Raw genomic sequence first — 15,504 nt, 5'->3', positions numbered from 1 at the left:
CCCTCTGGTTTTCAAAGCCAGATGTTATGGGGTTTCTTCTTTCCCCTGTGGGATCCCTGTGTGAATCTGTTTCATTCCCCTCTCTGTATCTGTGGTGTCCCTCCCTCCATGGACAGTCTGGTTGTTCCCGTTAGCTCTGGACTCTGTCTCTGCCCTTCCTACACTTAGCTCTTCTAAGTGGCCTCTTCTCTACATTTAGCTGTGGAGAGTTTGTTCTGTCAGTGCTCAGGTTGTTTTCTGGATTCTGTACACGGATGTGAGTGTGTTATCCGGTTGTATACATGGGGTGAGGTGAGCTTAGAATCCTCTGACTCTGTTGTCTTCCCCAGAAATCTGGATGGCTTTTTAAAAAAAGGCCAGTTTATCAGGTTTCTCTCTATAGTTAATGTAACTGCCAGTTATGCATGTTATGTTTATTAAGTGTGTTGATAAAGAAACTCTACTATCTAGCAACTTGAGGGCTTTCCTGTTGTCACCTGCAGATTCCCTGAGTCTTCTGATTAAATGTTAGAAATAAAGGTAATTTGTTTATCTTTGATTTCTAAAAGTACAGCTGCCTTGGAGATCTGGGACTTCCATGCCTGTGTACATGCCTCTGACAAGACTTCAGTGTCTTCTGGTTACTTGCCCAGTAACTCCTTCTGGTAGGAAAAAGGCTTCTTAAAGCACATAGAAAGGTATTTGTCTACCTCACCTGGAGTTTTTAAAATTGTATTTTACAAAGTTGAGTAAGCTCACTAGGTTTCCAGTCTGGTATGTAAGAGCTTGAAAGGTCATACTCCATCCTAATAACAAGCAAAAAGGTGAACAAACTGAAAATAAACAACTTTTCACGAAAAGTGAGGTCACAGGGCAAATCACTGCTCCTATTATTGGAGACAAAGAGGAAGACACAGAATCACAACTTACCTAAGCAGAAAGTCAAGGGCAGAAACTTCAGTGGGAACCAGTGCCAGGGTAGGAAACCTAAACTAACTGATGGATTGATCAAGGCTCAGTGTAGACAAGTCTGAGAGCCAAACATTTCAGAAGGGTATAGTCATAGTGAGGCTTACACTTTGAGTTTTATTTCTAGGAGCTCTACCAGGTTCTAAGAGTGAAGATTGGAGAAAGATCCTCTGAGGTGTCTAGGAGGGGGGAAAAGGAAGCAATTGTAAATAGGCCAGAGCAAGCTATTCTTAACAAGGCCTGTTCTCAAGAGAAAGTACGTTACCAGAGCTTAACCTGATTAGGTTTTATCAGAGTCTAATTGACCTGCAGGAATGGAAGTACCTAACTCTAGCTCCTTCTAGCCATCCTGTCCCACCTAAGGGGAAGAAAAAACAAAGTTTTGTGTGAAGTTTATTTATATCCCAGGGACATAGGCTCATTATGAATGAAACCTACTGATAGGATTATGGGATAATTCCTCTCCCACAATTTACTGCTATATTACTAAAGGCCTATTTACTGGCCTATTTACCTTTTACCTACTACATTATCTCCAGGTTTCTACAAAAAATTATTGAAGCATACTAAAAGCATACTAAAAAGCATACTTTGAAGAGACAACAAACATCAGAACATCAGAACCAGATTCAGATATAGTTAGGATGTTTGAAATGATCAGACTCTGAATAATATATTTAAGATTCTAATGGAAAAAGTAGACAACATGAAAGAATAGGTCATGTAAGCAGAAATATGGAAATTCTAAGAAAAAAACATGATAGAGATAAACATTGTAATAGTAACAAAACATGCCTTTTATTGGTTCATTAGTAGATTGGACATAGTCCAGCTCAGGAAATAATCTCTGAACCTGATGATATGTCACAAGTAGAAACTTTTAAAACTGGGGTGCCTGGGTGGCTCAACAGTTGGGCGTCTGCCTTTGGCTCAGGGTGTGATTCCAGAAGCCTGGGATTGAGTCCCACATTAGGCTCCCCACAGGAAACCCACTTCTCCCTTTGCCTATGTCTCTGACTCTCTGTGTCTCTCATGAATAAATAAATAAAAATCTTAAAAAAAGAGAATCTTATAAAAATTAAAAAGCAAAGAGAAAAAAGATTTTTAAAAAATTGAACAGACTATCCAAGAACTGTGGGATGAGTTCAAAAGTTATACATTTAGAAGGATACTAGAATGATAAGAGAAGGGATAGAAGAAATATTGTAAGTCATAAGGACTGAGAATTTCCCCATATTAAAGTCGGATAACAAACCAAGAATCTAGGAAGCTCAGGTAAGTGCTAAAAAACCCCCACAAACCCCCAAAAATCCAACTACACCCAGGCGTTTCATATTCAAGTTGTGGAAAACAAAAGATGAAAAGTCTTGAAGTAGGCTGGAGGAAAAAAATACATCTTACAGAGCAAAAATGAACATTATATCTCAGAAACCAAAGTAAGCAAGAAGAGTAGAGTGAAATATCTGAAATATTTCACCCTTGAATTCAGGATCCTTCAAAATTATCCTTCTAAACTGACAGACTTTTCTCAGACAAAAATCAAGGGAATTTTTGTCAGTTAGACCTGCCTTACAAGCAATGTTAAAACAAGAAAAGTTCTTCAGAAATAAAGTGATATAGATCAGAAACTTGGATCTGTATAAAGAAAAGAGCATTAGAGAAAGAATGAGGTTAGAGGAGCTTTTATTTTTCTTGTATTTTTTAAAAGGTTTTTTAAAAAATTAGAGCATGAGTGGGGAGAGGGGCAGAGCAAGAGGGAGCAGCAGACTCCATGCTGAGCAGGGAGCCCAACGTGAGGCTCAATCCCAGGACCCTGAGATCATGAGCTGAGCCAAAGGCAGATGCTTAACCAACTGAGCCACCCAAGTGCCCCAGTTTTTCCTATTCTTGACTGAACAGATACCAGTTTGTTTAAGAGCAAAAGCAATAATGTATCCAGTGTATAGCTTATATACAAGTGAAATGAAAGACACCAGTGACACAAAGGACAGGATGAAAGAATTAGGAATATTTGACTATTCTATACTCGCACTACCCGTGAAATAGTATTATTTGAAAGTGGACTTGAATTAGTTGTATACGCACATTGCAAACTCTAGGACAACCGTTAAAAAAACTGAAAAAACTATAATTGATACACTAAGAGAGGAATGGAATCAAATAATAGGCTCAATGATAACCACAAAAACAGAAAAAGTAGAAAACAGAAATAGGGATAGAGAACAAAGGCAATGAATAGAAAACAGTAACAAATATGGTAGAATTTCATCACCTTAAATGTTAGTGGTCTAAATATACCAATAAGAACCATATTGTCAGTAGATAAAAAATAAGGCCCAACTCTATGTTGTCTTTAAGAAACTCAGGTTAAATACAAAGACACATGCAGATGAAAGGGATGGAGAAAGATATGATATACCATGCTAACATTTATCAAAAGAAAGTTTGAGTAGTTCTATTAATTTCAGAGAGAGCAGACTTCAGAGCAGGGAAGCTTAATAGGATCCTGTGGGTTGATTTGTAAGTGTAAATTTTGGCATGTTTTTGGAAATTACTGATTATTTTAGGACTTTAAATTCCAACCCTTTCACATTTACCTCTAAATGTTACTGGTCAGTTTTATCCAGTAGTTATGTTTTAGTTTGTAAGTCCATAACCAGTGACCCTGCAGGGAAAAAAAAAAAAGTACAAACATTTTCAGGTGGATGCAGTTATAAAATTTTCCATGATAAAGTTCATTGTAAAATAAAGAAGTTCTTGTTAAAAAGGATTTTGATACATACTGACCTGTCCTACTTAAGTTACTTTACTTCCTGTGACTCAGTTATTTCCTCATCCATACAACAATGCTATTTTTCATACAGGGTTTTGTGAAGATAGGATAAAAGAGTGTATATAAAGTGTATAGCATATAAGTGTATTTTTACTCTATAAAGATAATGTAGAAATAGAATAAGCATGCAAATTCCACCCTAATGTGCTATCCTAATATTTAATGATTTTTATTAGATTTTCTCCTCCTTTAATAGGAGTTAGGAAACCAGATTTATCATCCAAATGTGTTTATGTGAATACACATGCCTTCATGTACCATATGGAATTTGCTGTTTGATTGAAACAGCTCTGCTATAGAGAGATTGATTTATCAAACATGCTCTTTGATATTAGCCTGGTACCATGGTTTTTTTTATTTTTTATTTTATTTTATTTTATTTTATTTTATTTTATTATCTTATCTTATCTTATTTTATTTTATTTTATTTTATTTTATTTTTTTAATTTATGAGAGACACAGAGAGGTAGAGACACAGGCAGAGCGAGGAGCAGGCTCCCTGAGGGGAGCCGGATGTGGGACTCCATCACAGGACCCCAGGATCATGCCCTGAGCTGAAGGCAGCCGCTCAACCGCTAAGCCACCCAGAAGTCCCACTATGGTATCATTTTAATCTTTTTTTTTTTTTCCAGCTCATTTAAAACTCCTCACTGCTCCTTTGTAGACCACAGAAGCACCTGAGATGCATGCATCCATTTATTCTTTAACTATTAACCGAGCACATGTTATATGCTAGGCACTGTATGAGGTACTAGAGAGTCAGTAGCAAATAATGCAAATTCCCTGCTCTCATTCAGTATATATTCTCATGGGAGAAACAGACAAGAAATAAGAAAAATTATTTTCAAATAGTGATAAATACTAGGAAGAAAAACAGGGTTACATGATGTATTGGGGAGGAAGCGAGTGATTATATAGTCAAGACAGGCTCTCAGAGATGATTTTGAGCTGAAACCTGAATGACAAGAAGGAATGAGGCACAAATAATAGGGCAACATGCATGCCAGACAGATGTAACACCACATGCAAAGGCCCCGAGGTGGAAATGACTTGGCTTCATGAATTCCTAAGTAACTTGCTTATAAATCCACTCAGTTTATTATTCACTAGATGAGCTCTCCATTTGTAAGAAAACGCAGCTGATTCCTTTTTAACGTGATGATTTCAAAAATCGAATGCAGTGGTTCTCGCACTATTGTGTGCTTGAGAATTATCTGGAGAGTTTGTTATGATACAGTTCCCTGATTTAAAAAAGCTGAAACATAAAAACTTATGAATTTTAAAAAACTTATGAAAACAGAGAGTAGAATGGTGGTTACCAGAGGCAGGGGGCTGGGGAGGGTTGAGGGATGTTGTTTAGGGGTACAAACTTAGAATAGGCAAGTCCTGGAGAGCTAATGCACTATATAGTGATTACAGAGAACATTGTATTAATGAACTTCAGAATTGCTAAGAGACCAGAATGTTTGTTTACCACAAAAAAGAAATGATAATTATGTGATGTGGTAGAGGTATTAGCTAACAAACACTATGGTGGTAAACATTTTGCCATATATGCATCAAACCAGTGCATTGTATACCTTAGAGTGTTATATTTCAATGAAAAAAAAATGTAGTTTCCTGGACTATATCCAGGTGTGGCCCACAGATGTGCATGTGTAGCACCTCACAGATGATGCCAGTGCTTCTAGTTTGAGGACCACACTTTGAGAACCACTGTTGTAGCAAATATGTTTTGGGTTTAGTACCCATTTGCTAGAATATTTTCTTGCATGTAAAATATTAATGTACTCTGCATGCTGATCATAAACTAGTTTTTGTAAGTGTAGTGGGAAAACGTATGAAATATTAAAGGAAAAAATAGTATCAATGTTTCATATTGAATTCATAGTGTTTATAATAGCTTAATTTCAGTATAGCCACTTAGTGAAAGGTTAATGTCATTTTTCATTTGGAAAGAATTTTAAAAAAATATTATTTTTGAGAAAGAGCAAGATCACGTGTAAGTGCATGAGTAGGGGCAAGGGTAGAGGCAAAGAATCTTTTCAGGCAGACTCCCGACTGGGTGAGGAGCCTGATGTGGGCTCCATCTTATGACCACGAGATCATGACCTGAACCAAAACCAAGAGTCTGGCGGCTCAATTGACTGAGCCATCCAGGCGCTGCCCTCCTCCTCTTTTTAAAGCATTTGGAGGGATTTCAAAAATTATTTTTTTAAATGCTGAAAGGAATTTAAATGATAGGTTACTGAGAGAGATTCTAAAATTATTTTTGTTTCTTGATTCAGAGATCGCATACATAGAAATTGTGTATTAAGTCCCATTAATCTGGAGACTAGGAGAAGGTTGTGCTTTTCATCAACTGTGCCATTCAGGAGGATGCTCAGAAGAAGGAAGTAGAGACAGGAAGAAGTTCATCAGGCTAGTGAGCCCTATCAGCTCAAACTATTTTGGTCAGCAGGAGCTTCGCTTGCTGCAGTCATACATCCTATATGACATATGTCAAGCCCATGTGCTCCTCCTAGTAGTTCCCAGGAAAGGAATTTACAAGCACATTGCTTGTGCTTTCAACAGTGTGACTTTAGCAGCCTCAGGGATGGCATGTGGATGATGACGCTAAGAATAGCCAACAGTTATCCAGCACTTACTATGTGCTATTGCTCTAAGTGCTTTACGTGATTAACTGATATAACCCCCTAAACACATATATGAGGTAGATAGTAACAACTCTGCTTTATACAGGAAGCGAGGCTAAGTCAGTAATTTAGATTACCAGGCAGTAAGTAGAAAAGCTGGGATTCAAAGGTGGCAATTTGTGTTCATTCTGATTCTTTAAGCAATGTACTATATAGTGCTTCATATTTGGAGAAAAATCCCCAAATCAAAGGTTTTCAGAATTTGTGTCTGTAGACCAGGTTAAAATCAGGTATCACATTCTTCCTCTGCATACCTTTTAAGTTACAACACAGGAATTCCGCAATGTCTGTTTTGTAATCTTTCTGCCTAGGTCAGACCAGAAGACATTCCAAATAATGAGAGAGAGAGGAAGAGACTATTGGTGCAGTCCACACAGAAGTTTTGTACCACTTGCTAGTGTGTTATATTGGGCAAATCATCAAAATGTTCTGACTCATAAAAGCCTACAATGTTTACTCCACAGGATTGGATAGTTACATGAGGACTTTGACTACTGATTCAAATATGTACTGCAATATTTAGGTGTTCTAGCAAATACACCCTTTATGCATAATTTATGGGATTTTTCTTGGGTCATTATGATGGTAGGCTTTTGACCTTACCTGCTGGCATTGGAATCCTTGGTTAAATGCAACTCCATCTTTTTTTTTTTTTTTTTAAAGCAGGAGAAAATCAAATTTAGTTTTGTGTGCATGGAAAAGCCACCTAGACATGAGACTCCTTCCAAGGTAAGCCTTTGGATGATAAGTGGATCTGTTGTCTTCATGGGATCTCCTCAGGCTGTTTCTACAGCTGGGCTCAAAATGGTACACCCTAACTGTGAAGATAAATCTAACAGCTGCCGAGATGAGACAATAGGTAATTCTCACTAATAAAAGCTAGTTAGGGCAAAATGGCAAAGGAGAGTAATAGAGTTCCAAAAGGAACGGTCAACTGGTCACCAGGCAGGTATTTTGTTTTTATTTACAAAGCAAATAAAACAATTTTTGTCAACCCAACATAATGGTTTATGTCACATCTGGTTTTGACAACCAGAAATAATATTTCAAGGGTTCCTAAGCACTTAATTTCAAAGTCTTTTATTTACTAGTGAGGATAATTCATTGGAACAATTTTTAGGTATTATATATTTTTAAAGATGACTTTACTAATGATCAAGAGGTAAAATGTCATTAAAATGAGTAGGATTGCATAAATACATAGAGGTAACTACTTTTTGTAGATGCCTTTACTATGTAATCTAGATCCTGAAATTAAAGGAAGAGATTAGAAGAAATACAAAAGTGCAAGAGAGGTAAATGACTAATGAATTGTCATAACTTTTATTTGATTATTTTCATTTACAGTTCTGGCACTGACACTTTTTTTAAAAAAAGATTTTAATTTTATGTAAAGATTGAACTTCAATAAAATAACTTAAAAAATTTACATATACATCACTAAATTTCCATAAAATATACAATACTTTTGATACAGCTATAGGCTAGAATGACTTTGAAGGAAATGATACATATTCATAATTTTTAAGAGATATCCCACATGTCACATGTAAGAATAAATATTTATATTGAATTTTCCAAGACATGTGAAGTATTAAATACTATATAACATGCACTCAAAGTAAAATATACATTTTGAAATACATATTTTAAAAGCATAAAACTTTTGATTTAATCTAGATGTACATTAGAGCTTCTAAATAGAAATTTGAACATTTATTACAAATAAAGTTACTATAACATCAAATGAGATATAGTCCAAAGGCCACTGGGAACCAGTTTGGACATGTAGAATATAAAGTTCTACTTTGGCTAGAGTTAAGTCTCATCTTTTTTAACCTTCAAATGAGATGGAATGATGTTAAATTTACTAAAATTTTAAAACTTTACAAAATATCAGTTAATTTTAAGTACTTGTAAACTGCATTCCTTTTTCTCATACTGATATGACAAAAATCAAACACATGAACTTAACTGTGTAAAGTAAAAATATGAATATTACTGCTAAATGAAAGTAGTTACTGAACATTCCACAGACCCAATCACTCAAGTGCAACAGAGTGTTTTATACATATAAACTCAAGATTTATAGGAAATATATTGTTTTACACTCACAGGCAAATTATAAGGGTAAAATTCTCTTATGTACTTCAGAACACCATTAACCTCTTATCAAATCTCTTTTTGATGATTGGCACACCAATATTTCCCTCTTTCAAAGACAAAGTAAATGGGTTGGTAGCAGTAAGCTGTTTGGCATTTTTAAATGATTGCTATTTCCAGAAAAAGGCAATATTTCTCATCCAGAACTGAATGTCCTGATAACTGATGTGTTGCCGCCACCTGATAACTTCATCAAATTAGCTTAACATTACTGTACAAGAAGCTAGGAAAACTGATAGAAAGTGACAGAAAACACGACATTAAAATTAATCCAGAGAAGAATTCTGAGTCTCTTCATAGGCAGCAGCTATACACGTGCTATACATTTTATCCACTAGTTAACAGATTTTGCTGTAGAGCACATGTTATGAATGCTCTGCTGTCATTCTTTCATTTGTGGTTAGTAAGAGGATATAAACTGAAAACCTGTTGTAAAACTGTATGGTGCTTAGTATAATTTGATATTTTGTAACCAGGAGACTGGTAAAATAAATATATAAATAAAAATCTCATTAGTTTAATCTTAATTCCTGTGCCAATGAAATATAACAATCCTTCCACTCCCCCTCACTGTATTACAGTATTTATAAACTATATTAGTGTCATTAAGTTGTGAGACTTTCTTAGGTAAGATATGGATAGTATTTTTTAGAATATGCTCCCTCTGGAATCTATGATTATAATACATTACAATCTTTCCAAGCAAAAGGATAAGTTGTCAATTTATATTTTTCCTGTTCATTCTTACTCTGGATAAGATAGTAAACAACTTCTAACTTCTTTGCTTTAATGGAATTCTCATTTCAGAGTGAATAACTTAAAAATAATATTTAGACTCTCATATACTAAAATCTAGTTCAGTGGTAAAATAAAATTATGAAAAAGCACTTGACAGCATTACTGTCATAGCATTTTCCATTAGGGAACTAATTACTACATATGACTAGGAACAAAATTTCAAATGGAAATAAATATTAAATTTAGCTTTAATTTCAATCTTTTATAAATATATTAAAAATAATGTTTTGGGTAATAAGGTATAATAGTAAAAATTATTAGGAATGTTTATATTGAAGAGAAATATTAATATCAAATCTTCAAAAATTTATCTGACATCACATTCATCCCTATGTGTTCAGATGCAGATGAAGCGTTATATTCTCTTTAGTTTATTCTACAGCAGATCTCATCAGCCACCAAGCTAAGCCTCAAATAGGGGTTATAACTTTCTTTACTACGTATTCCTAAAACATATCTCTATTGAATTTGCAGCATGCTTAGGAGGAGACCTTAATTTCAATTAAAAGCATGATGCTTAATCTGTTTTAATATGGTAGGCCAAATCATACCATATATAAATTGTCCTACAAAATATATATTTGATGATATTTCAAATGGAATGTTTTCAAGTTGATAGTGGTAGTCAATGATGCTGAGAACTTAAAAGGTACGTAATATAAAAAAACTGCAAAATTCAAACACTTAATTTTTAATATACTATAAATGTTCACCAAATCTAAAAATAATACTCTAATTGTATAAGGTTTCTTTTTAATTAGTTATTTTTTAAAAAATTATAAATAATCTTTATACTGTGCCACTCTGTCTTGTACTTCAAAGATATGGAATATTGTCTCTATCACTATATAAATAACAAATAGACCTTTAAAGGAGAGGTTGGGGAGAAGAGGGGAGGAGAACTGTGGCTAATTTTCCCTGTTATTATGTGCATTTATGGATATAAAGTTGAATATACCATTTGCTTTATGTCAGGGAGAACAGGCCATGTTCTGCTTTGGAAATAATAAAAGTCCAGTTGCTCCTTTAATAAAGTTACTGTGCAATCAGCCCAGCTGAGTATATAAGCATACAGTTAAGGCTATGTATACAATAAAGAGAAGAATTGAGGCAATTATTTGGATAAATCAGAAAAATACAGTTTTAGAGAGCACTTTATTGGTCTAGATACTTTTTCTTCCCATCATCTTTTGATTTTACCACATAATAGCTCATTTTCCACTTCACTTTACCTGTGTGAAGTATTACACAGATAAAAAATTTCTTATGGGATAAGAAATATCAATAATTTTCTCTATTAAATCACATCTGCTTTTCTGGGGAAAAGAATCAATATTAATATCCCCTTAGAAGTCAATTGTCAAAGCACCTAATTCAGGGAAAAAACTCTCTAAATTTTTTTTGCCTTTCATGTATGAAATGATCAAAGAGAGAAAAGTTTTTTTTCTTTTTTTTTTTTTTTTTTTCTTTTTGGCTGAAGGATTTTTAGACCAGTAAAGTGACAGTTCAAACACTTATACTCCTGGTGGCTAAGAGAACAAACCTTTTTGGCTACATTCTCAGTTTTGATAATAGTGATAGAATAAGCCAGACTTTAAGTGAAGAACAAAACATCTTGGAGACTGGCAGAAACACATTAACTTTAGAGATAGCCTTCTTTTCACTCCAAAGAGTACCTTAGTAGATTTGGAGCCACATTAAAATCCATCAAACTTATATATTCCTATCTGGCCACAGAAAATTCATTCCTATTTTCACTGGAATTAGCAAATAATTTTGTATATTCTGTATAATTCTTAAGAGCAAAAGCTAGAGTTCGTTGAATGGGCATAAAAACTAATGAACATTTTGAAAAGACATTGTAGAAATGTATGCTATGTTAGAACCATTAATCTGTTCCAATAGAAAAATCCCAATTTTTAGACAAGAAGGAAAAAAATCCAAGCCAAGTATGAGAAAAAGGAAACACCCACAGACAAATCTATGTATCTTTTTTTTTTTTTTTTTGGCAAACTGTCAAGGAAAATGAGAAAAAGGTGTGCAAAATAAAAAATTTATGATCTTAAAAAAAACAGTACTTTTAAGTAATGAAATGTTACAATTCCCTTAATAAAAAGTTAAGGAAAAAATAAGTCCCACTATTTAATTAAACATCAATAACAGGATTATCTGTCACTGATTTTCTTCCCTTTTCGTTTCAGGAATTATTTGATTAAAAGAAGGGGAAAAATAGTCTGCTAGCAGCTATTTATATTAACAGAAATGAAGGCACAAATAGTAGGACTCCAGAGTCAATGAGTGAAGGCGTGGTTAGTATTCAGGTGATTTTGGCATGAACAGAAACCCTGAAATACAGTTGAAGATCTGGTGCTATTTTGTGTTTAGTTATATACCTAACTGACTAACTCAAATCAGGTATCCATAAAATTTTTTCTTTCTTACTTTCTAGCAATAAAATATACTTATCAAAACTTGCTATCTTATCTGTGCAAATGTATACTTATCACCGATGCAAAAAATATGTACGAAAATAAACCCTAAAGACCTGCTTTTCATAATGTTCAAAAGGTCCTATGTAGAGTCAGTTTCTGAAGAACACTCAAGATCTGACTTGGAGAGAGAGACCAAAATGTGGAATCGAAAGGAGAAAAGGACAACTGTGCCTCTGTAGGAGGCACTTCTGAATTTGTTGAAAGCTTAAATGGAATTTACTTTCTAAGAGCTGATCAGAGATAAGCTACTTGTCCTTAGAAAAATTTAGGGCCAATAGGCCATGTTTTGACAGAAAACATCCTTGGATCTTATCCCAGAATCCTTCTTCATAAGTATATCATACATATACGATTAAGTTAGATTAGCACTGACTCTACTGCCACTAATAATTATATATGGTCTTATGAAAAAAGGATACCACTGAAGTCACTGGATACAATATTCATTTTAGACTACCTCAGGAAGGAATTACATACATTTGTTCAATAATTATTCGTTTAAAATCTCTAAATAGTGTTTTACATTTCTGCTTGTGGAAAAAAAAGTCATCATGGTTGTATCTTCCTCCTAATCAAATATTCTAGAATATGAGGTCATTCAAAACTAGACTGTGGAAAGAACCAGATTAAAAGCAGGGCAGTGAGGTCACCAATTGCTGCTTTTGTCCTCCAGGTTTGTTTAAATACCTAAATTTATCAGCAGCTGAAAATTATTCCACATCAGAAGCATCGTTGTCAGAAAGATGATAGTTACTTCCCTTCACCCGAATATATTCAATATATCGCCCTTCATCAGAATCTGAAGCACCACATGTACATAACCTGTTGTCAAAGAGTGATTCAATTTCCTCTAATTTTTTCCCTTTGGTCTCAGGAAGACAGCCATAGATGAAAAGGAGTCCCACACCAGCGAATCCAGCATACAGGAAGAAGGCTCCTGCAATGGAAAATAATACATTATTTGTATGTATAGTACTAGGTTGGAAAGGGTACTTTATTTTGACTTTTCTTTTGGGTCAATCATGCATAACTGTGGTCTGACACGGAATCAAAAAATAACTATTGACCTGCTTTACTCTTATTGTTCTGGGTGTGTGAACATAATACAGTTTATCTTTCTAAGCTCAAGTCATGTCATGCCTAACTCAAGAAGAATAATAAGCTGGATTCAGATATAACTTCTGCTTTCAAGTCGTTCCTCACTTCCCTGGCTAGAGATCACTGATCTCTCCTGTGTACTTTTACAACGCTTTGGTGAGGCCCCCATCATAATAACCAAGAAATACAATTGTGTGTGTGAACTGATGTCTCTCTTGCCTACTAGACTAGTGGCACTTTGAGGGAGAAATTTCTTTCTTATTTATTTTATATTCCTAGAATCACATATAGTGATGCTACTGCTGAATTCATGCCTCAGTGGAGTACATGGACAAAGTCTAGGAGTCAACCTTAACTTTTTTCTTATTCTCCTACCCAGTATCCAATCTGTCAGGAGATCCTGTTGGATCTACCTTCAAAGTACCAAAAGTGACCACTTTTTGCTATTCCACTGGTATCTTTCTGGTTTAGGGCCATTCTCTCTCATCTGCACTACTGCAGCAGTCTTTTAACTAATCCCCTATTCCTTCTCTTAGACCACTAAGGTCCACTTTTTTTTTTTTTTTGGTCTGTAGCACTTCTCACCATCTGACATACCATAAAGCTTATGAATTTGTTTTTGCTTCCTTTGTCTAGAATGAAGTTCCAAGAGCTAGGAGAATGTTGTTTTGCTGTAAGACTATGCATGCCAGTGTAGCATAAATACAAAGACCTTAGTAGTACCTGGTTGTGTTTTCTAAGTGTCAATACAGCAAGGCTAGATGGATGAGATATATGTGACTTAGGTATATTTTCTACATATTTCCAAGATGGTCTTTCCAGTAATCTAATTCTCAGTTTAAATATAAGAACCTAACTATAATGAAGTTCCTAATTTGGGGCCTTCAATCCGGATCATCCTGGTGAAGGTGACAAACTAAAGTGACAAATGGCTGCTGATAGAGAAAGGCTATCAGATTGGGAGTTGGAATATCTGGGTTTAAATCTTGCTGTCTGACTTCCAGCTTTTAACCTCCTCTCTGTGCCTCAGTTTCCATATCAAGTAAAAAAAGGTGGTTTCTCAGCTCCTATTTAAGTTTATAATTCTATAAATTTTACTACTCAAATCAGGAGCTGGTATAGGAGAGATGTCAGTTAGGAGATGCTTGAGAGGGAGATATGCTCTTGTGTTTCAGTGTCAAAACTGATCTCCTTGAGGGCTGTTTATATGCCTTGTTTGTGTTTGGATTCCCAATGCCTAGAATGGTACCTGACTCACTGGAGAATCTAGAAATAAATGTGCTCTTGTTGACTGCCAGATGGAATACACTGGGTAAACAGATCTGAAATAAAGGGCTAAAACTAGACAACATAAAGACATATTTCAAAATTAAGCTTTAAGCAAAATAGCATAGGAGTTAAAGAACTGAATAATATTTCTCAGTTCTGTTGAATCATTACAGAATGGAAAAGATCTTATTGGGACTTTTTTTTTTTTTTAAAGAGAGAGGGTGCATATGTGAGCATGGGGAGGGATAGAGGATGAGAGAGAGGATCTCAAGCAGACTTCCTGCTGAGTGTGGAGCCCAACTGGGGGTTTGATCCCCCAACCCTGAGATTATGACTTGAGCCAAAACCAAGAATTGGAAGCTCAACCAACTGAGTTACCCAGGTGCCCCAAGACTGCTTTCTTGAAGAGATGCCTATAAGTAACCACTTCAGGAATATCCACAGAAACATTTCTTGGGAAAGCGCAAGGAAAACTATGGAGGAAAAATGCTGCTCAATTGGCCACATAAAAGAATCTGCTCTGGAATGAAGAGTCATGAGAAAACAGAAGAGAAAAAGAGGTAAACTATGAGATTTGGAAAAAATATGGAAAGGTTGATTAAATCATGACATAGTTTGTTAGATTAAGTCATCAGAAGCCATACAACTTTAAGGAGCTAGACTTCTAAAACCAAATTCTTGGTTTAAAAACAACTCCAGTTGCAAATGTATACAGGGGTCCTTTATTTGTTTGGTTGATGTTCGACTTCATAAAAGCTTGTATATATTTTTTATGTCTTATACTTGGTAAATAATCAGAAAATATGGGCAGCCCGGGTGGCTTAGCGGTTTAGCACCACCTTTGCACCCAGGGTGTGATGCTGGAGACCTGGGATCAAGTCCCATGTCGGGCTCCCTGCAGGGAGTCTGCTTCTCCCTCTGCCTGTGTCTCTGCCTCTCTCTCTCCACTCTGTGCTTCTAATGAATAAATAAAATCTTTTTTTAAAAAAATCAGAAAATAGTACTAGGTCATCTGGGATACATGGCTGAGTGTTACAGTGAGAGGAAAGGCCCATGGCTCTGTAGAATGTGTGGATCTGAAAGTCACAAGGTGATGCAGGCAGACTTCTGGGGCAGTTTCTTAAATTCTCTTGACCTTGGTTTCCTCATCCGTTTAATGGTAAAAATAACAGCTGCCCTGCCCAACTGCAAAGAAGAGCTATGTTAC

At 35.3% G+C, this 15,504-nt stretch overlaps 2 protein-coding genes across 9 annotated transcripts in view; one reads left to right on the top strand and one right to left on the bottom strand.

The window, feature by feature from the left end:
- The window catches only part of C27H12orf40 (chromosome 27 C12orf40 homolog), a 117,750-nt gene extending 105,841 nt beyond the window's left edge, over positions 1–11,909 (top strand). For 7 of the 8 annotated variants that reach the window (XR_007406457.1, XR_003140501.3, XR_007406452.1 and 4 more), the window contains 3 exons: positions 549–677; positions 7,141–7,206; positions 11,640–11,909. The gene's annotated coding sequence lies outside the window, so the exon portion shown is untranslated. The remainder of the gene's footprint in view (positions 1–548; positions 678–7,140; positions 7,207–11,639) is intronic. The other variant, XR_007406451.1, reaches the window with a different exon arrangement.
- The window catches only part of SLC2A13 (solute carrier family 2 member 13), a 363,418-nt gene continuing 355,687 nt past the window's right edge, over positions 7,774–15,504 (bottom strand). The window contains exon 10 of the mRNA XM_025455601.3: positions 7,774–12,867. Coding sequence (XP_025311386.3) covers positions 12,641–12,867 — 227 coding nt within the window. The 3' untranslated portion in view covers positions 7,774–12,640. The remainder of the gene's footprint in view (positions 12,868–15,504) is intronic.

This window comes from Canis lupus, chromosome 27 (assembly GCF_003254725.2).
Source record: "Canis lupus dingo isolate Sandy chromosome 27, ASM325472v2, whole genome shotgun sequence".
NCBI lineage: Eukaryota > Metazoa > Chordata > Mammalia > Carnivora > Canidae > Canis > Canis lupus.
The sequence above is the reverse complement of the archived record's forward strand: the minus strand, read 5'-3'. Positions and strand labels throughout refer to the sequence as shown.